This window comes from Euprymna scolopes, chromosome 1 (genome assembly GCF_053919585.1).
Source record: "Euprymna scolopes isolate OS-2025 chromosome 1, ASM5391958v1, whole genome shotgun sequence".
NCBI classification, from domain to species: domain Eukaryota; kingdom Metazoa; phylum Mollusca; class Cephalopoda; order Sepiida; family Sepiolidae; genus Euprymna; species Euprymna scolopes.
Genome location: NC_136482.1, coordinates 147,452,552 through 147,479,103, shown reverse-complemented (window position 1 = coordinate 147,479,103; position 26,552 = coordinate 147,452,552). Strand labels below are relative to the sequence as shown.

The following is a 26,552-nucleotide window of genomic DNA, read 5'->3' as shown; positions in this document are numbered from 1 at the left end:
CACGGGCCCTCACCCAGACGAGAGCCATCCATCACAATTGATGCCAGCTGGGGATCAGAGCGTTGATGATGTAAGGATAGGAGTTTGGTTTTGGATGCATTAAAGGTAACTAGCCACATCTTCCCCCATTGAACCACGCGCTCGAGATCAGAGGAGAGAGAATCAGAGAGAACTTCGTCATTTACAGCCTTTGATGTGTTGCCGTAGATGGTCGTGTCATTAGCATAGATGTCAACGAATGATTTAAGTATGTGTTTAGGGAGGTCATTGATGTAGATCAGGAAGAGAGTTGGGCCCAGGATTGACCCCTGAGGGACTCCAGCATTTATATTGCGGCCTCCGATTTTTGTCCATCTACCACTACTCTTATGAGCCTATCGGAGAGAAATGATTTAATGATTGAGAAAACATTTCCAGTTATACCGTAGCTGGAAATCTTGTGAAGTAGACCCTTATGCCATACTTTGTCAAAGGCCTTTGATATGTCAAGAGCAATTGCCCTAGAAAGGAAGCCTTTGTCAAGAGATTCACTAATCCTGTTGGATATAACCGTCAGCACATCTGCGGTAGATCTTGCAGAGCGGAAACCATATTGTGTGTCACTAAGAAGGTTATTCCTGCTGAGGTGGTTGACTATTTCTCTATTTAATATGGATTCCAGCAACTTACTCATAACACAGAGAAGACTTATTGGTCTGTACTGAGAGGGAGATGACTTATCACCTGAATTCTTAAATACAGGGCAAACTGATGAGGTCTTCCAGGGGGTCGGAAAGCACTTCTCCTTAAGGCAGCGCTTAAACAGTTTCGTAAGTATGGGAGCAAGTTCTGGTTGAAGCTTTTTTAACACTATAATTGGGATGCCATCAGGGCCAGTTGCTTTACTGGAATCTAGGTTTTTTATTAGCTTGGCGACCTCATGCACGGATATTTGTATGTTACCTAGCTTGTTCTGTGTTATAGGAGGAAATATGGGGAGTTGATGGCCTTCGTTGCATAGGGTAGAATTAGCTGCAAAGTTCTTTGCAAATAGTTTGGCCTTGTCTGACGCTGACGAGATGACCTCTGGTCCATTGATAATGGTTGGGATAGAACGCACACTTCTGTTCAGGATCCTATTTGTTATTTGCCAAAACTGGTGGGAACCAAGCCGCTGATCAGCTACCTTGGATTTAACAGACTGAGCATATAGCTCTCTTGCATTTTTTATTACTCTTTTACATTGGTTGCTGGCAGTCCTGAAAGCAGCTTTAGTCTCAGTGCATCTATTACGTTGGTAGCTATGGAAAAAGTGATTTCTGTGCGCGATAGCAGCAGCACATTCTGGGGAGAACCATGGCTGGCTGTTAGGTTTTTGTTGGAATTTTTTAGATGGTATGAATTGGTCTATGCCTACAATTAACCATTCGGTCAGATCTGATACTATAGAGCACACTCTCTTTTTAAACATGGAGTGCAGAGGTAAATCAGATATGAATGTACGGAAGTTATCCCAGTCAGTCATAGAGTATCGGTATACAGTACGGTGGAGGGGTACGTCTGGGGGCTTCTTACATTTCGTTTTTATCTTAACTGATACGACGGAGTGGTCGGAGGATCCTAGAGGAGAATGAACGGTACATGAACATAGCTCAGGGGACATTGAGAGAAAAAGGTCTAAGAGGCTTGCATATTGATTGGGTGTATCGGGCACACGGGTGGGTTCGCGAACAATCTGAGTGAGGTCATAAGCAATGGCAAAATCATGACAAGACCTCCCCTCATCATCTGTCTTATTTGAATGGGTCAGCCATTCCACGTTATGGACGTTGAAGTCACCACAGATGTGGATGTTAGCCGAGGGATGTGAAGCCAGTATGTGGTCTATTTTCTCAGATATGCTCTTAAAGATAGTAACTCCGCTGTTGTGGGGCCTATAGAGGGCAAATATAAATGCAGTGGTGTTAGCTAGTGCAACCCTGAAGCACATATAGGGTAAATTAGGATCTTCTCTAGAGATATCCCTGCCACATGGGAAGCCATCCTTAATGTAGGCACATATTCCATGCCCATGGCGATCTTGGGAGTCAGATTTAGCTGTTAAATTGGAGTATCCATTAATTATGAACTCATCTAGGGAAGTGATCGGCCCTATTCCAGTTTCACATAGAAATAATATGTCCGGTTTCATCTCTTGTAATTGGGTTTCAACCTCTGGAAGGTTGGAACGTAGACCCCTGATATTGGAGAAGGAGACCTGGTAGTAGGGGTCTACGCTGGAAGATGGGGTTCTAGGTTTAATCGAGTTTTTATTCTGGAGATATTTCATGTTGAGGTTTGGGGATTTGTGGAACAGGTCGGCATACTTGGTTAGAGCAGTATAGAGAGGGAAAGTAAGAGAGAAAAAGACAGGAAAAATTTTTTATTTGTTTGTAGCACACGAAAAGGTAAAGCCGTAACAATTACCCACTAGTATGGCATCGAGAGGCCCCACCAGAGACTACTGCATGGTCCAGATCCACTCACCAAATGGCAATACAGCAGTACCAGTACTTTGCACCTGCTGATAGGACAGCCTCCTTAGTGGTTAATCCAAGGTTCGGGTCCCTTACTATCAGGCGGATAACGTCAGCCCAGACAAAACGTTTACCTCCAGCACCCTTACTAGTGACATGGCAACAAGGACAGACAGAGACAGAAAATATCCGACATCTCAGACTACTGGTCACCAAGTAGTACCGACCTTTAAGCAGCTTTTTCTTCACCCTTTGTCAGAAAAATCACTCATTGAATGAGGACCTTGTGATTATTTTCTGTGGAGTTATGTTAAGAGTGAGGTATTCAAGCACTGACCAACAACTATTAATGAACTGAAAGCTGCCATTTGCAAATCAATAAATGGAATTCCAGGAGAAATGATTCAGAGGGCGATGGAAAACATTAGGATACGCTTACAGCAGTGTATTGCAGTTCAAGGGGGCCATCTTGAAGACGTTATTTAAAAAATAGTTTACACAAAGTGGCAATCATATAGCATTGTTAAGAATGTAATGAAATTTTCATAATGGCTTTTCTTATCTATTTTTTTGAAAGATGAAAAAATGTGGGAGTTTTTTTTTTGCCTCACCCTGTTTATATATATATATATATATATATATATATATATATATATATATATATATCGTCTAAAGAAGCACGCTAGAGAAACACCCGTCTGGCTGAAACTACTGTCAATAATTTTCCCCACTCTTTATCTGTGCTTAAATCCAAACGTAGATTCCATGAGCAGAGCTTCTTTCTCAGAAGTGCACGATTGTGGAACTCTCTTCCGTTCGCCTGTTTCCCACCCCACTACAACTTCAAATCCAACATAAACAAACTCCTGACAAACCGCCCCCTTAAGTAAGACACTCTATCAAATCTCCAATACTAATGATTACTACAATACTATCTCATTGATTACTGTATGCGCAATAACACTTATCCCTGAGTGGCCTCCGGGCCTTGATAAGTGGTGACCCCCCTGTAAAAAAATAAAAAAAGCTCTGAGTAAAAAAAGATATAAAAATAAACATAAAGAAGGCTGTTTAAATTCCCGAAAAAAAAAAATAACTAAATTTAACCTATCGCAGACTTAGCACCTACATAATTCGACGTCTGAAATGTTTATAATTACAAAATAGAATTCAACGATGAAAAAAAAAAATCCTAACTAATTTTGTTAAATACAAATAGACTTAGCACTTGCATTAACCGACTTCTTGAAAGTCTACAAGCATAAAAAAGAATTCACAGCTCATCAGTACGGCTAAACAGGCAACTACCTCAAAACCCGACTATCTGTACGACAGTCAAGGCTCCTAACCACTACGCTATCGGCGGCTGCTGGGTGAGTCGTGAGTTTTAACGATGTTTTGACATCGTTCGAAAATACCTAAGCTCGATTTGTTTACACAAAGAGATGTTTGTTCACATTACATTTAAGCTTCTTCGTCTTGTTAAAGTCAAGGAAACAAAGGATATGGGGAGAATTCCAAGGTATGAGAAAATAAATTATTGCAATAGAAAGCCATCCGGCATCTGTGTACCTTAACAGTGAAGGGGTGATATTTTGCTGCCTGGTCAGTTAGAAGTATTTAGGTTGAGTGCACACCAATGTATCAAGTTTATCTGAGCACATTCTATTAATGTACTTGTAAAGCAAGCACAGGGATGCAAGTTTGCGGTGATGGAACAGGAACTAGAGCTTGGTAGATAGTGTGCCACCTATTAGGTTAGAGGTTCTTTTTGGATCCAGTATAAGAGAGAGAGGCTAGTGCTTGATGTACCAAGCTCAGATGTGACAACAATAATCCAGGCATGGACAAATATTGACTTTGTAGCGATATAGGACACTGGCAGGTGCGAGAAGTTTTCTAGCTTGATAAAGGGAGCCTATCTTCCTTGGAACAGTCTTAGCAATATCGTCCATGTAATGTTTTTAATTCAAGTTACCTTTGAATGGTAGGCGGGTTGTGATTTGCCATGGCAATTGATGGTTGAAAATGTTTGTTATAATTGTTGAAGGAAAGGAGCTTTGTCTTAGTAACATAGAATGTTACCATTCATTTGTGTCCCTATTCCACAGCAGATGGAAGGTTATTTACAAAGAATTCAACTATTGTCTTAGATATGCATGTTTGGTTTGCCCATGTCGAGAATGGTGTTATTAGCAAATATTCCCATCTCATACAATTGTATTAGGGAGGTATTTTTTTTAATCAGGAATAATAATGGTCCAAAGATCAACTCCTAAAGCGCACCCTTTATTAATGTCACATTGTTTAGATGTATGCCCATCAGAATAACCTACATCTTTCGTTTGGTGAAGAAAGATCTGATTATATTAAATATGTGTCCAGTAATATCATACAAATAAATGTTCATGAGAAGACCATCATTCCATACCTTGTCAAAGGCTTTGAATATAGCAAACGTTACCACACTTTGAATATAGCAAACGTTACCACACTTTGAATATAGCAAGCGTTAACACACTTTGCATATAGCAAGCGTTAACACACTTTGAATATAGCAAACGTTAACACACTTTGAATATAGCAAACGTTAACACACTTTGAACATGGCAAGTGATACCACACTTTGATTATAGCAAGCATTGCCACACTTTGAATATAGCAAGCGTTAACACACTTTGAAAATGGCAAACATTACCACACTTTGAATATAGCGAACATTACCACACTTTGAATATAGCGAACATTACCACACTTTGAATATAGCAAGCATTACCACACTTTGAATATAGCAAACATCACCACACTTTGAATATAGCAAACATTACCACACTTTGAATATAGCAAGCATTACCACACTTTGACTATAGCAAGCATTACCACACTTTGAATATAGCAAGCATTACCACACTTTGAATATAGCAAACATTACCACACTTTGAATATAGCAAACATTACCACTCTTTGAATACAGCAAACATTACCACTCTTTGAATATAGCAAACATTACCACACTTTAAATATAACAAACATTACCACAGTTTAAATATAGCAAGCATTACCACACTTTGAATATAGCAAACATTACCACACTTTAAATATACCAAACATTACCACACTTTGAGTATAGCAAGCATTACCACACTTTGAATATAGCAAGCATTACCACACTTTAAATATAACAAACATTACCACACTTTGAATATAGCAAACATTACCACACTTTAAATATAACAAACATTACCACACTTTGAATATAGCAAGAATTACCAGACTGTGAATATAGCAAACATTACCACACTTTGAATATAGCAAACATTACCACTCTTTAAATATAACAAACATTACCACACTTTGAATATAGCAAGCATTACCACACTTTGAATATAGCAAGCATTACCACACTTTGAATATAGCAAGCATTACCAGACTGTGAATATAGCAAGCATTACCACACTTTAAATATAACAAACATTACCACACTTTGAATATAGCAAGCATTACCAGACTGTGAATATAGCAAGCATTACCACACTTTGAATATAGCAAACATTACCACTCTTTAAATATAACAAACATTACCACACTTTGAATATAGCAAGCATTACCACACTTTGAATATAGCAAGCATTACCACACTTTAAATATAACAAACATTACCACACTTTGAATATAGCAAGCATTACCAGACTGTGAATATAGCAAACATTACCACACTTTGAATATAGCAAACATTACCACTCTTTAAATATAACAAACATTACCACACTTTGAATATAGCAAGCATTACCACACTTTGAATATAGCAAGCATTACCACACTTTGAATATACCAAACATTACCACACTTTGAATATAGCAAGCATTACCACACTTTGAATATAGCAAACATTACCACACTTTAAATATAACAAACATTACCACACTTTGAATATAGCAAACATTACCACACTTTGAATATAGCAAGCATTACCAGACTGTGAATATAGCAAGCATTACCACACTTTGAATATAGCAAACATTACCACTCTTTGAATATAGCAGACATTACACTCTTTGAATATAGCAAGCGTGACCACACTTTGAATATAGCTAGCGTTACCACACTTTGAAAAGCAAACATTACCACACTTTGAACATGGCAACGTTACCACACTTTGAACATGGCAAACGTTACCACACTTTGAACAAGGCAAACGTTACCACACTTTGAACAAGGCAAACGTTACCACACTTTGAATATAGCAAACGTTATTACACTAGCTTCACCAGTTTTGTCTATAATAACATTAAATGCATTCAGAAATGACGACTAGGATATTCACAGTAAATCGGGATTTCTAAACATGTACTATTTGTCAAAAAAAAAAAAATAAATAAACGCTTAACTTAAGCAAGTTGGTGGATTATGATTAGATTGATTAAAGATTCAAAGATTTTACTGAAGAACAGGAGAAGACTGATAGGGTGATAATTTTTCTGATCAGTTCATTGAAGAGGCAAATTTTCAGCTATTAGGGAAGCAAGATTAGACAAATCATTTGTTGTGGAGTTCAGAAAGACAGGGATCAGTTCAGCAGACCTGCATGCTTTGAAAGTGTCAAAGTTTTTTTTATGATATTCCGAAATTAGACAGGGATGATGATAATCAAATCATCTAGTCCATAGTGCATGGTTTGAGAAGGAGAGATTGTGAACTGCTGGGAAAGAAGTTCAACATTATCAGTATCATGGTGGTTGGGCAAAATTTATAAAAATATATCTTCACTAAATCAGTGGTTTTCTTACCTTAAGACTTGGAATTTTAGAGGTACAACGTTGCCAAATGCCTCTGCTCACTTCCGGATCGATGTGTGTTGTAAAGTCATCTTTGAAACGTACTCCACCAAGAGCCACACGGTCACCACTAAAAAGAACCAGTAAAATATCTTCACATTATTTTTTTTTCGTTTCAAACAACTACATAAAAACAACTTACAAAATGAAAGTGTTTTTTTGTTTTCCTATTAAATTATCACAATGATTAAAAAGTCTATAACTTAGAAGAGCAAATATTTAAGAATTAATGTAAACGACATTATTAATAGTTTTAAGGTAGAGTTTTCATGCAAGTGTTGTGTATGAATAGGAATGGGTTGGATAAACATCTGCCAATATCACATTTTTTTTTTATCAATTTGACAAGAAAGTACTTGCGGTTGTTAACTTAAATTCAGATGAACATATCTCAGCTCAAACAAAAATGTTTTCATCGAAATAAACAGCATCAGAAACACAAATCAAGTTTATTTATGCCAGTAATGTAACAATTATGCGTTCTAATAGTGATAAAGTTGCTGAAGGCGTTTTTAATATTGCTTAGGTTTTTGAAACATTTCTTATGCAGAAAGTTTTTGAGATGATTGAAAAAGTGGCAGTCAGTAGATGAGAGGTCAGGAGAGTATGACAGATGAGGCAGAGTTTCATAGCCCAATTCGTTCAATTTTTGCAGGGTTGGTTTAGCAATATGCGGTTGGGCATTGTCATGAAGGAGAATTGGGCCTTTTCTGTTGGCTTGGTGTTGTTGTCAAAGTTTCTGATGCATCTCATCCATTTGTTGACAATACTTGTCCGCCGAAATGGTTTTGCCTGCACTTAAATATCTGTTATGGATAGAACCGGTTGCAGACCACCAAACAGTCAGCATGACCTTCTTTTTAGTGTAACTCTGGCTTTGAGAAGTATCGTAGAGCTTCGTTGCCATCTAACCACTGAGCTGAACGTCTGTAGTTGTCATTAAGAACCCACTTTTCGTCGCAAGTCACAACCCGGTCGAGAAACAGGTGGTTCTTGTTGTGTAAACGTAGGGTGATGAGACTTCATAACGGCGTTTCTTTTGGTTATCATTCAATTTGTGAAGAACCCATTTATCAAGTTTTTTTGTCTTTCCAATCTCTCTCAAGTGGTCGGAAATCATTGTATACGTTACATCTAATACAGAAGCAGTTCTCAGACAGTTGTGGATGAATTGGTTTTGACTAAGGCTCTTAATTGATTGTTGTCAACATCCAATGGCTGATCACTATGCTCATTATTTTCAAGACTCAAATTTTCTCAAACCACCATTGTGCTATGTGTTCAGTAGTGATTCTTGGGCCAAACGCTTCATTGACATCATGAGCTGTTTCGGCAGCTTTTCAGCCTAGCTTGTATTGAAATAAGAAAATTGTACGAATTTGCTTTTTTGAAATAAGAAAACTGTGCAAATTTGCTTTTTTCTTTATCTTTTATTCAACATTCTGAAAAGAAGACATAATTTTTTTAAAGCAATTGGAATTATAACGGTTAAATAAAGCGAAAAACGCTCTTTAAAACGATATATAAAGTAAAGGTATTATAACTAAAACTTATTTGAAAATTCATCATTGGAAATCAAAATTAAAAATTCCGCAAAAACTTTCTTGTCAACCTAATGTTTGCCAGGTCGTAAAATATGCTTAAATATATTATGGTTTTGTGGCATTTAAATTCTGAATACAGCATAATCACATTGACACACCGGTTACCACCAGATCATTGAAGTTAAACCTGCCCAGTACCAAGTGGGTGACCATTTGAGAATACTAGGCGCTGTATAGGGTGACGGAACAGTACTACTGTCAAAGAAAAAGTTAGGCGCCTCCTTCCTTCCGCTAGTCTGTGGGAAATCCTTGGACAAGTTTGAGAACCCACTTCAGCCTCCCCTGATCAAAGTAACGTGAAGTCATAGAAAGCAGGTGACTGATATAATATGGAAGCAATCAGGAATAATTCTGTTCATGGTTTCATATCTCATTGAACTGGGCAGAAGATTCCTTTGGGTACAATGGTCAAGACAATTGTCCAGTATGGCCACTGCTCAGATGGAAAGAAACTGCGATCTACTGTCTGTACAACTGCAAAGAAAGCTATGGCAATACATCAAACACTTTCAAGAAACAACAAGACTGGTGTTTTGAATGCTGAGCAACAATGAATTCATGAATGCCTTGAACGAGAGAGATAGATGGAGACTCATAGTTATCAATGCCTATACTGGGAAGGACACCACTAGAATGGATGGAATTTTGAAGTCAGTTATTTTAATAAAAAAAAGTTCTTAATAATCATGTGTTTTCTTTTCTTTTTTTTTTTTTTCTAATAGTTATTCATACCAATTTTATGACCTGATTTGAAATAAACGATTTAGTACTACCACTTCAGGTGAGTGTACCTGGAAGTAATGGCAACTCCACACGCAGTTTAATGTAATTAATACTCAATACAGAGCAATTGAATTTGTTGACCTGTGCAACCCCATGTTTATTGAGTTGATTAATATTCTGTAGTTTCTTGCCTAAACCATATGTGACTAAGTACCATACTAATTTAGATATATATATATATATATATATATATATATATATATTTTTTTTGCTTTTTTTTTTGTCGTTATAAAAAATATCAGACAATTTTAGTGGTTTGTTTTCTCAAGCATCGGGATATGATCAAATTGTACCTGTTCTGTCCTTAGTCAGAGGGGAAAAAATCCTTTTGAATTCAGGCAATTTTTATTTTTGTCTCCACCTAACAAAAAAAAAAAGAACTGGCAAAATAGTTATTCCCCTTGGAGAGACGAGGCAGTCAGCCTGGGGAGATGAAACAACGCAGTTTCCGATCATTATGCACCCAGCGGCTCATCTATCTAAATCTCTTTTAAATAAAATTGTTAAACGTTCCCCCTTGTTTTTGCATCAATTTTATGTGCCAATTTCACAGTCAACTTTCATTCAAAAACATGTAACAGTCTCATTCAGAGTGCCTGTTTTTGGAGAGCTGGAAATCTCCATATTAAAAAAAAACCCACACTTTATGCCTAACTTTGCCCTCATGGAGAGACAAATAAATAGGGACTATCAAGAGACTAGGAAGTCTAATCACGGACCAATGATGAGATGATTAACTATGTTGATGTTAACATCCATTTACTTCATCAGCCTCGAAATGTTTCTATATTTGGACAGATTTCAATATTTCTAAGAGGCTTTTATCATCATCATCATCATCATCATCATCATGGAAATAACGGGTGGTTCAGTTGTTAACAACACAAACTGACAACCTGGAAGTGCTATGTTCGAATCCAGGTCATTCCACAGAAACACTTTCACTTAGGGACGTTGACAACCTTCACACAGACCCTCTCATTATCTATAATATGAATCTCACCTGTCTGTTTAAATGTATGTATGTTTGTGTGTATGCCTAAAACTTTCGATAGAGGCCACGGATTTTTACAAGATCAGTATCGTTTTGAAGCTCAACCCTTCGGACGAAAAATATCGAAAAATTGGCCAAAAACATTAATTCCTCCACCCTCATCTGGGCACTTTTCTACAAAGAGGGGTCGCTTTTTTTTTCGCCAATATTTTCGAAAGTTATCCCCTCTTTTCGATTGACTAGCCTTTCACTTCCCGTTTAGCGATGATGGGCGTAACAGCAAAGACGTTACGTTTTTTTTTTCACATTCTTTTCCTCCTTCTCGGTACAGGTTCGAGCCTGCCTGCCTGCCTATTACCACTTTTTTTTTTTTTTTTTTTGTTCAACACACACTTCCAAACATCCGAGCAACGCCGGGCACCCAGACAAATCCTTCTCGAAAGAATTCTTATTGAAAGATATGAAGTGTCTTCAATAAGTTTCCAGACATTTTATACAGGCATTTAAAATTGTCGTAGACTCTTGAAAATTCTGTATGTTGTTGCTATACATCTTATCAGATGATTAACCAATTTTTATGATTTCAGGTTCAAATGAACAGATACAGCAGGAATTGGAATGCACCCTAATAAAGCATGATTGTCACAACTGGCGAATTTTTAAAAATGCAATTTGAATGTGAGGACACTTTAGAAGAACGATATGCAATACAATTCTATTTTAAACTTGGAAAAATACCACAGAAACATATGGAATGCTTCAGGCTGCTTTTCGGCCATCTTGCAGGAATCGAGTATTAGCTTTTAAGTGGCATATGAGATTCGAGAAAGGCAGAGAGTCTGTAAAGGATGATTAGAGGTGTGGAGGGAGTAAGGAAGTCAGAACACCAGAGTTGATTCGTCAAATAAAGAATTTTATGGTTAAGGACCGTCGTGTGTCTATAGAGACTATAAAGAAACTGTACACACAATTATTTGCGAGCAACTGAAGATGTGGAAGATTTATGCGAAGTGCGTTCTAAGTGTGCTCAGAGAAGATCAGAAAGGAAGATGCTGTCATGACCTAGATGAGCATTAAGACAGTTTTTCATCCTCCCTATAGTCCAGACCTTTTTTGGTTATTCCCTAAGCTCAAGGAAAGCCTTAGAAGTTGTCATTATGAGACAATTGAGGAGATGAAAAGGGTAATTGATGCACTCACACAAGAGGACTTCCATGAGGCCTTCTAGAAGTTGCTGGAACTGCTCATCAAGTGCATTGAAGCCGGAGGAGATTATTTCAAAGGGGACTAGAGTTTCATGTGTGCACTATCGATAAAAGTGCTCATACGAAAAAAGTCTGGAAACTTATTGAAAGCACATCATATTTGGAAAAACGAATGCCAACACAATTATCATGAATTGTGCTCAATAGCAACAATCATCATCATCATCATCATCAGTTTAATATCCATTTCACATACTGGCATGTATTGGACAACTTTTAGCAAATTGACTTCCAAACGCAACTATCGATGGCCAGGTCTTTATTTATACTTTGTTCTCGCAAATCAATCCTTATCATATTTCTTCCAGATTTACATTGACCTTTCTCTGCCAACCGACCCTGCCATCTCAACTGTTTTGCCGAATCTAACACCAACCGCATAATATCACTACTATTTCCAGAACTATAGCTGACATTAATGTTTGTAAACTTTGCTTTCCTAATCTATTTCGAATGAGGAAAAAAGAGGGATATTTTTCTTAGATATTTTTTTGTACTGATGGGTTACCGCTTATCAAGATCTGGGAGCCGTATGAAAATAAGTGCTAAAAGGATTGTTGGTGGGATAATAATCACCACAACAAAAGTATTAGAAATAGTGGGCAAAATAGGCGGAATATTACTTAAGAGAGATTGATTTTTCAAGGGGACCGGCTTGACAAGTATTTGTTTACACTAGACTTGAATGCAATCATGCTATAGTCGGTTGGGAAGCATCAAAAAATCTGCTTCAATCACAGTTTGACCATATCAAACGACCTGTAGCAGCTGAAACTTGCTACAATCATAGGCAGGAGCTAATTCTCGCAGCTTGAGATTTGAAATCCATTTTGGCTGGCTTGTCCAATCACAAGTCAGCTCTCAATCATATGATTGAGTACATAAAAGGCGAAATCTGAAACTCTTACTCCTCTCTTTCTTTCTGTTCTTCTCGGCAGCACACATCGCTGGGGGCGAGGCGGCTTTGACCCCCAGTCAAAGTGAGTACGACAAACAAACATGGCTCTCTTCTAACTCCCACTTATTTCCATGTTTGGTTCAGTCCTGGATATGACCTTAAACTATATCCGATGGTGAGGCCACAGCTTGCGGGCTTTGGGGAGTGTGGAGCGACCCTTTAATTGCCATTGTTCCCAGGTCCACTCTGACCCGGAGTGGTAGTACCTGTTAGGGTCCCAACTATGGGTTAAAATAGAAACCAACTTGAAAAAACAAATATATTCTATTAAAAAATTGTTCTTCAAAATCATTGGATTCGGCATTAAATAACTTGAAAAGTGTTGATATGCCGTAAAACAAAAACAACCAACCAACCAACCATGTGCGTTATCCACACAAACGTTTTTTATCGTGTTACAGAACTGTCCTCATCGATACACAGATGCACACACCCACTACAACATGTAAATACACTGAAGATTTTTCCCTTTCTTTCTCCTTTAACTGACCTCCTTCGTCCTGATAACTGCTGGCTGCAGGCACGTGTGGACTGAGATGTTCTCTCCTCAACAATATATTCGATCTATCCTTACACATAAAAACATTTCCACCTACTAACCTGTTTCGCTCTTGTACACGCTACTCACGAAGATAACAAATAAAGTTGTTTATCAAATGTTAAAATGAGACTGCCTTTCATTGATGTTCAGATCTCTATTTCAGTACCCTGTAGCAGCCGACACTTGCTACAAACACAGGCAGGAGCTACTTCTCACGACTTCGAGATTTGAAATTCATTTCCTACTGGCTTGTCCAATCACAAGCCAGCACTTTATCACATGACAGAGTATATAAAAGGCGAAATCTGAAACCCTCAACCTTTTTGGATCCTGATCCTGCCTGGGAGCAGACTTTGCCTGGGGCTTCGGCCTCAGGCAGAACGTGAGCACTACAAGCTAACATGGCGACCTTTCAAACTCTCATTTATTTCCACGTGTGGTACCCACATGAACTATATTTATCATTCTACAGGACTACTCTCGTCGATACAACTCACACTCACCCACACCTGAGGACTTTGCCCTTTCTTTCACTTTTAATCAACTTCTTTTGCCCTGGCGACTACTAGCTATGAACACGTGTGGACTGAACTATTCTCTCCTCAACAAACCGGCAATATATTAATTCTATGTCTACAAAGAACACTTCCACCTACTAACTCGTTTCTCTCTTGTACTAACGCTACTGACGAAGATAACAAATAAAGTTGTTTATTAAATGTTAAAATAAGACTTCTTTTCGTTGTTCTTCATTATTAACAAAATACCCCTCTCTCTCTCTCTCTCTTTTTATATATATCTGTAGAGGTAGTGTAGTGTCTCTTTGTTGCACCCCATTCCCCCCCCTTCTCATTCTCTCCACAAAGTGAGTGATGACAAAACGACAATTATGCCGATAATAATTGTATTTTCTTTGGAGCGAACGTTTTCCTAAAAAATCTAATCTCTATGAGTAAAATAAAAAGGGTTTTCCTTTAAATAAAAGTGTTGTCTTTTAAAATTTTCTTCCCACTGACATGCGAATTAACCTTACATTCAAACGCCTCCAAATCAAAAAGAAGAATGTTCTCTGAAATGAAAGTAATATCGGCTTTTTAATATGCTCAAATTCGACTGTGTTTTAATTTGCATATGTCATCTTTTCGTTTACTATCGGGTAGGTTTCAAGTTCGAGTGTTGGTGACTTTTTATGATATGCAGACTCCACCCTTGGACGCTTGTTTCCATCATCGTTGTCACAATTTCAGTCCAGCACTGAGCCAACAATAATCAGATTAGATGGGTATACTTCCATGCCTGTGAATAAGTCAGAAAAGTGCAGACCTCCATATTCATGCATAGATAAAACTGTTGTTCCATATTTACCATGGTATGATATAAGCTGGGAGATCGTCTTCAAAGTAATAGAAATGCTTGATCCATGGTGCTTCAACCTAGAAAGTTCAAAATATAAAGAATAAACCTATTTTTAGATTGCGTAAAAAAAAGCGTTAGAAACATATTTGAATACCTTATTCAATACTTAATATTGAACTTGAACTTGAACTTGAACAACAACAACAACAACAACGACGACGACGACGACGACAACAACAACAACAACAACAACAGGGAAATTATGGTGGTTAACAACATGGAGTGACAACATAGTTTGAATCTAGTTCATTCACAGAAAAACTTTTTTCTAAGGATGTTGGCAACCTTCACGTGGTCTCTCCCCTAAGTATGTGACATCTAGAATTCGAACTAGAAAGATGCCTGGGAAACAAATGTCAATATTAATCAATAATAATAAAACAACCAAATTATCTGTAGCAGCAGGAACAGCATATACTCGTGGCTGAAGATTTTGAATATGTTTGTTTTATTATACCATTGCTGATTGGTTGTAGCAGTCAACTTCCTTTCTAGCTTGTCCAATCAAAGACCATCACTTAGGCGAGTTGACCACGTGACTGAGTTTATAAAAGGTTGAACTCATTGCAATTTCCCTCTCTTTTTCTTCCCTGCTCTCGCTTGACAATATTCCTCTGTTGGAGCGCAACTTTACACAGTCCTTTGGCCCTAGGTATATGAAAAGACAAACAAACCAACATGGCTACCTCCGCATACGGACTTCAATGTGATATTCACATGAACTCTTCTTCTTCTGTGGGACTCTCTAACCTTTTTTCCCCGTCCATACATGGATGCACGTTTCTACTACTAACTTCAACACATATACATAAACTCTCTCTTTCAATAGGTCTGTCTAATCATTCATCAACAGGCATACATTTCTAATACTAACACTTTTCGTACAAGTCAGACTAACGAAGATAATCAATAAACTTGTTATTGAATGTTAGAATGAGACTCTTGTTTTTCTTATTTTACATATCTGTTACAAATATTCATTAACTCAATGATAAATCAAACAATACAGTCATATTGATGTTTTGTTTGTACTTGATATTCTGGACTGGAAGAAAAACATGAGAAATTAGCATTTGCACGTTGAATCGTAATGCACTCACAAGGCTCTTAGCTTTAATTACATAGGGATGATTATATAATAGCCCCGTACAGAAATGACCAACAAAAAGAAGAACTAAGAGCAGATAACTCTTATCCCCCATAAAAGGATTAGGAGAGAAATCTGATTCCTATTACTATTAGTGTATTCTAGTAGTTGTGACTAAATTGAGGATTTTTTTAACATCATCAGTTTGTAATGCTCCTTCTTGGGTTACCATCTTGTCGCGGTGAAGGAGCTAGAGTGTTTCAATGATCCTTAGAGCTATGCTGATGGAAGTGAAAGTTCCTGGCAGGGCCACTCTTGATAGAAAGATCGACGGATAGAAACCAGACAAAAAGTGGTCCCTGGTCCTCCAGGTTGAGGGTTGAGCATAGGGTTAACAACCCTTTCTCGTAAAACAAGTATGTTACAGAAACGGCAACAAAGAGAAGCCCTACTTCGGCACGTGAGGGGCCTTCTGAGTCAAATGAAACTCGTATGAATGCTGGTGGCCAAAGCTGAGAGGACGTTACCAGCAAGATGAGGGAGGAGCTTACCGAGAGCAACTTGGAGGAGAATGGTGGAAAGGGAGAGGAAAGCTATGCAGCATTCTTGGTGTTCACTGGTTAGGCTGGCTCAGGATAGGCGAAGGTGGAGGGGCTTTGTTGCCGCCCAACACACCACTGGGTGTAATGGTTGATGATGATGAATTTGTAATGATCTTCTGTAGAGATTTGCTGACTTTAGATATGTCCTCGCATTTCTTGTGTGATGCATCAGACACGCTTCAGTTTGAAAAATACATTTTCAATCCTAAATGCATAGATTTAATGGACAATTCATGTTAAAATACAATATATAAATTTATTCATCTGGGCAGAGGCAACTTATCCTGCCTTGACAGAGTTCAAAATAGACTTCGTAGCCTAATAGGGGATGCCATTTTCTCTTCTCTGCAACCTCTTTCCCACAGAAGAGATGTTGCGAGCCTGTTTCTGCTCTATCATTATTTTCATAGCAAATACTCGTCTGAGGTCCAATCTATACTTCCCCCATTGCTAAACTTTCACGAAAAACACTCGTCTAGCTGAAGCCACTATCAATAATTTCCCCCACTCTTTATCTGTGCCTAAACCTAAATGTACATTCCATGAGCAAAGCTTCTTTCTTAGAACTGCACGCCTGGGGAACTCTCTTCTGTTTCCCTGCTTTCCAACTGACTACAATCTGATTGTCTTCAAGTCCAATGTAAACAAGTTTTTGATGAGCCCTTCCCCTTAAATAATCCAATTTACCAAATTTACACTACTAATGATTATTACGATATTGTCCTATTAACTACTGTACACTCAATAACCCTTATCCTCGAGTAACCCCCGGGTCTTAATAAGTGATAACTTCTTTGTGAAAAAAAAAGGGTTTTAAATATTTCATTTCATCATCATCTTTGATTCAATGTTTGTTTTGCTGGCATGTGTTAGACAGCTTTAAGAGATGGACTTCCAGGTCTTTATTTATTTATTTTTTGTTTTCTCAAATCAATCTTTATCACTTTCTCCCATGTTTCCTTGGCAACTGATCCTTTTATCTCAGTTATTCTACATCATGGTGTGATATAAGATTGTGTATAGCTCAGAGTAAACAAGCATTCATCAAACTTAACTCGATATTATGCTCCAATACTCAAGAACAGATAATGTATTCTTAAGGCACATGTTTGGTCCGTCTTATTATATGGTTGTGAAAAATGGACTATCTGCCCCAAAATGCAGAAATGCATTAATAGCGGAGAAATTTGGTTTGTGAAACAAATACTAGGAGTTGTTTGGAAAGATAACATTTCTAACAAAGAAATATGAACTAGATCTGGATGCACCTGATGCAAACTATCATGAAAAGACAAATGATGTTCTTAAGACATGTTCACCATCAAAGAGGCATAGAACATCTAATATTGACTGGCAGAATGCCAGGATCCAAAAAAAAAAAAAAAAGGTTGGTCAAGATGCACTTTGATGGACAACTTGGTTGATTGGATGGATTTTTGCCAAAAGTTAAGCTGTTTCAGGTCTTTGGATAGCCGCCCGCATTGGAGAGCCATAGTCGTCAATGCTGTTAAACAGCAGGGCTGCTGCTGATGATGACATTTACAAAACCAAACACTCTCACCCATTCCTCGAATGACACACACGTTCTTATATTGCACAGATGCAATCTTCTTCTGAGATCATTTCTGTATTCAAGACACATATTACACATCCATCATATCATTCTCACACCATTTTTACCCATGCAAAATATGGCTCCAGCCTTCAGTCAACCATCTCACTACATAAACATGCCCAATAAACTTGTTCCTTGGTCAACAGCAATAATAATCTGCTGGTTCAACATCATCAAGAGCGGCCTTGCGATTTAACAGTTCTCCAATGCGGGTGGCTATCCATAGCCTGAAACAGCTCAACTTTTGACAATAATTATGTCCAGTCGATCAAGTTGTCCATTAAAGTGCATTTTGGTCGGCATTGCTTTTTTAGATCCTGGTCGACTGCTTGTTCGTAATTGTAATAGTTATCTGAACTTACTCCATCAATTCCTAACTTTTATGAATTATTCATGCTCTTTACCCAAGGGAAAGACTAAAGATAAATTCTTACTAAGATCAGTTTATAGCAGAGACACAGAAAAAGATATATCAGTAAATATGTATGATGAAGTGAAAGCAATGGCAACTGAATAGCGTGTCCTTTTTATAATAGGACTAACAGGGAGACCCGATGTTGCCTCTGATTGAATGATGATCAACAAATACTTCACACTCCAATATTTTTATTGTCATCGAAATCGGTGAAATCGCTTATTTTTCAATTAAATCGATTGATTGCCTGCTCAATTTGTGTACCGACTGTGGTGCACTGGAAGGAAATTTCACATGCCTCCCCACAGTGACTTAGTCCACAATACATTGAAGTCTACATTGCACCGTAGAGACCTTACTGTTGACTTTATAAAATTATTTTTTTTATATATATAATGGCTTGAATTAAAGTTTAAAATTCACAAGTCAAGTATCACGCTTCAATTGTGCTTTAAACAGAAACATTCATTTCATACACGCCTCTATCATATCAAAGAACCTACTGTTGATTTTATATGCTGGGCTCTTCTACTTGTGCGGTGATAATATCTTGAATTAAAGCTTAAAAAGCAAAAGTCAAGTATCATGATTCAATTGTGCTCTAAACGGAAACATTCATTTCGAATGCATTCTGTCATATCAAAGAACCTAATGTTGAGTTTATATGTGAAGACTTTCTGCTTGTGTAGTAATAAAACTTCTCAAATGCACTTGTGGTGTTAGGCTGTATAAGGCGTTAACTTTAGTCAAAATCGCCTGTTTCTTCTTTCATCAGATTTTTATACTTATTGATTATCGATACTTATCAAAGATATTCCAATACAAAACCTATCTAAGAATACTGCCAGGCACATAAAGCACATTTGGGTGAAGTTAAAAAAAAAAATCGGCCCAGCCGTTTAGGAGCCAATACGAATTCACATGCACACACACAATGTTCTTTTTATATAATAGAGATCTTAGGAGGAGATAGCTGATGAAGATAAATGGTACTGTTGACTTATTTGCAAAGCAATAGTCGTGCTGTATTGTTGACAAATCAAGATTCACAGCTAAGATTGCTGACAGTATTGTAGCAGAAACAAATGGGACCTTTTTCTTCCTCGAATCAATGCCTTTTCCCTGTGCTATTCGGCCACATCTTGACCAGCCAGGGGTACGGCGCATTGATACTTCCTATCCCCAAAGGAAATCGGCCAGCATCCGGTTTGAAGAAGAACAACTCATTCTTACGCAGAGAGACACCAAACAGAATGGACCTCCTTTTCTTCTCTCTCTCTCTGTGTGTGTCTCTCTCTCTCTCTCCCCACCTCGATGTTATCTCTACGGTATCGACGATTCCACTGGAATAACTACCGCGATAATACCAGGTGCCGGAGTCCAGCTTTCTACAAGGAAAATACCACATTCTCCTCAATAAACCTTTTCTGTGACCTTTTATGAAGTTGTTGCGTTTGTCATTTCAGAAGCTTGTATCGAATTATTTATTTTATTAGGGTGTGCCCTAATATCATTACAAACCCTAAAGTATCTAGAACAGAAGGCCAGAAATTTCAATGTTTTGATTAAGGAACAAGCTGGTTTGTGCATGAAATTATTAAAAAAATAGTAGAGAGAGAAAAGAATGTATTCATCCTTTCATCAATACAAAATTGTTCACATAATTTTGATTGAATTCTGTTTCATTAAATTGACTATCATTATTGTTTACACTTTACGTACTGTATCATTTTACCACTATAGTGTTGGCTCAGTGGGTTTTATTTTTGACAAAATATATTTTTTTCTATTATTATTTCACAAACGTATTCATAAAAAGAGAACATCAAATAAATCATTCGACACACAGATTAATATCCTACGCCAGCGAAGAATGAAACAGTTAATTTAATCTACAATATTTCAATGACATTTGGTTGACTCATCGACTGCATCCATGTTGACATTGATATCATAAAGATATGCAAATCACTACAGAGTTAGGTCCCTTGGCATATCTTAGCAATATAAATGGATCAAGTAACTTCCTGTCTACTATATTGAATTCTATTGTGTTGAAAGATTGTCTATAGTTTATTTATTTATTTATTTTTTGTGACCAACCAATGTTTTTTCTGGGAATTGATTCATATTTTTGCCACGTAAATTCTTTCAATGTAAAAGTTGTGTTCGTGTTTTGCCCACAATGAAACGTTGGCTTTTTTTTTTTTTTTTTTTTTTACAAAGGAGTCATCATTTATCAAGGCATGGTGGCCACTCGAGGATAAGGATTAATGGGTGTACAATAGTCAATGGGAAAATATCTGGCTTTTGAATTCAGACCTGATGAAACGTAACATGCAGTCATCTAAGTATGAACCCTTTGCCAACAAAGTTGAATTGCTAAATTACATTAAAATACTAAATGGCCATTCCAAATAATAACATTATTTGAGTATGGTCCCTAAACTGCACAAGTACCACAATTTGTTCAAAGAATAATTTTTTGAAGAAATTTTATTTATGCAGAGAAGTTACCATGCCAAAATAATAACGTTACTACCCAGAAAAACCACTCCTAACATAGAAAACGGAAGGTGCCTCTTATCCTCAAAGCAGAGAAAAAAAGAGAGAAAAAAGATTGGAACTCTTCCTAACTCTTGGTATTGAAGTTAAAGAGACTTTTTCTCTTTCACAACTCTCTCACTTCTCCCCAAGCAGCCACCATTGCATTTTTTTCTTTTTGTTCTCTTCTCAGCTGACAACAATCTCACGAGACCATGTTTCTGCCACAGGAAAAAAAGCAATGTCTTTTTATGCTTCCACCTTGAACATTGATAGCGCCTACAGTTGTATTTATCTTATTATTGTCATATATTATTTTTTGTATTCGACGAGTTTCCGGTTCGAGTGCCTCTCTACAAAGGACACATGTCAATCATGTGAACTTATTGCTGTGGCTCTCCACGCCGGTATTATAACTGTATTGTGTTTAAAAGGCTGTTTGTAGCGTTGGGTTGGACTCTTCAAATACTAGTTGGAGAACATGAACTTGTAGTGAAGCCAAGACTACTATTTCTCCATTACATGTCTCTTTCTCTCTACTCTTCCCTTTCCCCTTCCTTTCTCCTTTCCTCAAAAATGTGACCAGAGGTTGTAACCAATCAGGATGGAGAACAGTTCTGGTGGGGAAGACAAAAAGAGAGATACAAAAAGTGTTGGAAGTAAAAAAAAAAAAAAAAAAAAAAAAAAAAAGACAGAGACACGAGTGGTTCCAGAGTCAGGGGACATAAATAAAAATCACGAACTTTCTATAACTCGATACCACTTGTACGCTGAAATGAATATAAAATCGTTTCGTTTGAAAGTTCCTTTGTTTCTTTATTATTATTCCCAGGTCGGTTTCTACTCCCGTTTTATTAATTTCGACGACTCCCCACAAGGGGGACCCGCCGAAATGGTGACCTACCCAACAAGAACTACATTATGGTAACCGCCATAAACTGAGTGACTGGAGTGATTTCAAATACATTTTATTTCCGGGATTATTTTTTGAGTAATGAGGTCATGTGATTCATATACAAATGTAAAACACAAAACATTATTTAAACACACAAAAAAAAAAAAAAAAAAAAAACGTTTGTCAGTTCACGAGTTCGTAGCTTGTTTGGATATTGTACAAAAGATACTTTTTTAACTAATGAATCACCTCTTATCACAGCCAATAGTCAATCCAGAGCAAGCGTTAATGAAATAGATGAATCGCCAGTTGGATGATGATGAATATTATGAGAGGATTAAAGCAATTAACAGAATGAAGAAAAACAGAAACTGGCTTGGCCTTTTTTTTCCCCTCCATGTCCCTCGACACAAATGAAATTTTATTAATATTGTTATCTTTTTGTATTTTTTTATATAAATGAAAAATATTTTAAAGTGGGTTTAAGTAGGACTCCCCCTCCCACCACACACCCATAAATACAAATTTAAAAGGGTAATCATGATAAAAGATGATGACCGAGAGAGAAATCTTTTAAAATTTCCAATAGAGACGAGATGGATCAACCAACCTCACCATTTTCTTTTTGAGTTGGCCTTGTGCCTAAATTTTTTTTTAATTTTCCCGCTTGTATTTTTTCCTGTGAATAAAAAAGTTAATATCTCAAAGTGTAGTATCTGTTCTTTAGATGCTACACTTCGATTTCTTGTTCTCTTTCTTGTCAGTGGAGGAGAAATCCTTCACGACTGGGACAATTTATATTTTTGTTCGTTTTCTCCCCATTACAAAACGACCCTGGTGTCTAACTGTCCCGTGGGGAGGCATTGTAAATAGGAACAGAATGAAGAAAATTTGGTTGGTGTGGCAGTTATATCCCTTGCATAACTCGTAAGTAGAGAAGAGTTTTTGCCCTTAGTTATTATTAGTTTTCTTGTAATGTCATTATCGGTTTTCTTATCGGTTTATGAGAAGTATTTGTATAAATTATTTTTAACTTATTCACAGGTAACATGAATTGAAACAAGTACATAGAAGGAACTGACAAGTTTTCTGTAAAAAAAAAAAAAAAAGGTGGGTTCCTTTTACCGGGTTTGAAAACTTTTTGCATTTGCCAGCATTATCTACAAAGCCACCATTTTACTTGGCCTTTTGGCCAAGAAAAAAGAAAATGCACACGCACGCGCACGCGCGAGCGCACACACACACACACACACACACACACACACACACACACACACACAAATTGTATATATATCCTTTTTAACGCTGGGGTTTTCATTAGTTAGTTTAGATTCCACAGAGTGAATGAGGTATTGTTGTAAATGTTGCTAGTCAAGAGTAAAGTCGCCAAAGACGCCATTCTTACTTTAGTTACAAAGACCCTGCAACACTCCCCTCCCCAGATCTTATAAGGCCTTGTGCCTAAATTTGTTTTGTCTTTTGGAGATTTTACTTTTTTAAATTTTTTAATTTTATATTGGAATTTTTTTAATTGGAATTTTTTCTTTAAACGAAATAAATTAAGTATAAAGATCAAAGTGTAGTATCTGTTCTTCAGATGCGGCACTTCCATTTCTCGTTCTCTTTCAGTGGAGGAGAAATCCTTCACGACTGAGACAATTGTTATTTTTTTACCTTTTCTCCACGTTAAAAACGACCCTGGTGTCTAACTCTGTCCCGTGGGGTGGCATTGTAAATAGGTACAAAGCCACCATTTGCTCATTGCTAAGTTTAGGATGGTACATCAATCACTAGTCTCTCCCTTTTAGACAGTGTCCAAAAAAGAGTCAATATCAAGCTCCATCCCCATCCCCACAGTGTTGCATCCCTGTGCTTACTTTACTATTATTCAATAGAATGCGTTCCAACAAATTGGTTGCAATTGTGTGCCCTGACATAAATAGCCCTGACACAATCAACAAAATCCAACCTATTTATCGCAGATGTTTTAACATGTCAGAAAGCTTTCTATTCTAAGTGTTTCTTTTCTCGGGCTGCTTTCATTTGGAATTCCTTCTCTGCTCTCTGTTTCCCCAATGGCACCAATATGTAAAAATCATCTTATTACACAACTTTTTACTTAAAATACTTTTTTTTTTATAAATCTGGCCCCTAATTCACAGTTGCTCCTTGCATCTCAGTGGTAACGTTCCTTGTTTGCCGTGAGTGCAAGTAAAAAAAAAAAAAAAAAAAATTAGATTAACAAAATTAACAAATTATGAACTCAGTTCATTGTTTTATATATTTTTAAAATGTAGTATTGGAATTATTAAGGAGTCACTAACGGGGTGCCCTGTGATTGAATGAACAACAACAAATCATAGGCTTCCTTTTTAGACCCTCACCAACATCACACAGGAAAGCGTTTTTTTTTTTTTTAAATTTTCTACCTCTTTTGCTTATCGGATCTTTGAGGACAACATGTCTGTCTGCTCTCATTGTCATCCAACACCAGACACGTGTGAGGATTTTTGACAGCAACTGCAGTACAGTTTTTTTTCCTCGGCCTGGCCAATACTCCACATGAAACAAACATTATTAACAGGACGAATCCTACAGATAAGTTCCACAAAACACGGCTGTTTTTGCAAGGAAACATTTCTTCTTCCCTTTCTTTCTTTTCAATACAAGTTTTTTTCATAGCAATTTTAATTTGTGTTTGTGTTCCTTTCTACTTGTTGGCATCACATTATTTTGTTACCATTAATAGTTGAGAAAATCACATTATTTTGTTACCATTAATAGTTGAGAAAATCACATTATTTTGTTACCATTAATAGTTGAGAAAATCACATTATTTTGTTACCATTAATAGTTGAGTTTGAGAAAATCCCAACAATAAGCATATTAATCATTATCAGTTTTCAAGTGCATGACGATACTGGTTAGTTGACTTGGAAGATTATAGCATAGTGTATTGTAAACTAATTGATTTCATAAACATGTATTAATACTGTTGTTAAGTAATCAAGCGTTAATTATTCAACACTTTCCCTGATAGATTGTTAACTATACTGCACTTTTAACTAACCATTTCCGGGTTAAATTCGATACACTGCTGTCAAAACTCACAACTTCAAAATTGACACTCTGTTGTCACAACTTCAAAACTCCAAAACTCGACGCACTGCTGTCAAAGCTTGCTTCTCCAACATCCAAATTCAAATCAAGTCAGTCTCTGAAAAATCAGGCTTTTTAAAAATTTAACCCGAAAGCATCTGATTTGCATACAAAGTGATAAAATCGTCAGCATATGAAGAGAAGCAGCGGTTATTTGTTTTTTCTTTTCTTTTTGTTTGCAGTGTACACTTCGGGACAAGATCAAAGTGTAGTATCTGTTCTTCGGATGCTTCACTTCTATTTCTTGTTCTCTTTCGGTGGAGGAGAAATCCTTCACGACTGAGACAATTTTTATTTTTGTACCTTTTCTCCATATTAAAAAAACGACCCTGGTGTCTAACTCTGTCCCGTGGGGAGGCATAGTAAATAGGTACAATCTGCTGAGAAAAACAGGTCTGTACCAATTTTTAAGGCGCTTCATCGCAAATTCTTATATTTCCTTACCTGTATGAGTTGACCTTTAACAGGATACACAGAATCATCGGGGACAAGAAATCTGGATCCTAAACCAGTGCAATTCACCACAATGTCATAATGACCAACCAACTGTAACAGAAAACAAAAATGTTGATGCAATAACTTTGTAATAATTCATTTCTTTTTTAGACTTTTGCAGTCAACAGAAAACAAGAAACAATTATTACTTAAGTTGAACATTTTAGAAAACTAAATAGTTTTATAGCATTTGTTATTGCAGAAATAAAATATTTCTTATTCAATTTTTTTTTTTTTTGCTGAAACTTTCGGTGCTACACAATTTTTCAAAGAAAACATTTATTTATTTATTTATTTATTCATTTCATTTTGCTGGTGGCATAAATCTTAAGGAGTTAGTCCTTCATGGAGAGAGTAAAGTATACGTCCAATGTTATTAACGGTTGTTGTAAAGTTTGAATTTGATGTTTTAGTGTGAATTTTGAATAGGAATTTTGGTGCAAATTGAGGACTGCACTTATAGCAGCAATTAAAAGTACAGAAAAATACAGAAAAGTCTGTACGATGTACGTACCAGTCATGGAACAAAGCTGAAATATTAAAAAAAAAATCATGTAATCTGATCAGGTAATTTTTTTATTCAAGAAAATTAAATTTTATGACTAAGTGAGTTGTAGTGTTTTTGTTGGCCATGATGAAATCCGATTAAATAAATAAGGTTGAGGTCAAAATCAGCCTTATGTTTAATAGAGTTTAATATTAAAATTGCTAAAACTCATAAATTTTGATTTTCTTAGCTTAAAAAAAAAACTACTTGGACAATTTATGTAATTTTTGGAATATGACATCTTCGTTCCACGACATCATAAAGAGTTGTTTGTATTTTTTGTTTTTGTTTTTTTGTTTTTT

General features: G+C 36.7%; 1 protein-coding gene across 4 annotated transcripts in view; it reads right to left on the bottom strand.

Moving 5' to 3' along the window:
• The window catches only part of LOC145276491 (D-aspartate oxidase-like), a 221,282-nt gene that overhangs the window by 5,641 nt on the left and 189,089 nt on the right, over nucleotides 1-26,552 (bottom strand). For all 4 annotated transcript variants that reach the window (XM_080127747.1, XM_080127746.1, XM_080127745.1 and 1 more), the window contains 3 exons: nucleotides 25,653-25,754; nucleotides 14,841-14,908; nucleotides 7,283-7,400 (listed from right to left, as the gene is read on the bottom strand). In XM_080127747.1, the coding sequence (XP_079983873.1) occupies nucleotides 7,283-7,400; nucleotides 14,841-14,908; nucleotides 25,653-25,754 (288 nt within the window). The remainder of the gene's footprint in view (nucleotides 1-7,282; nucleotides 7,401-14,840; nucleotides 14,909-25,652; nucleotides 25,755-26,552) is intronic.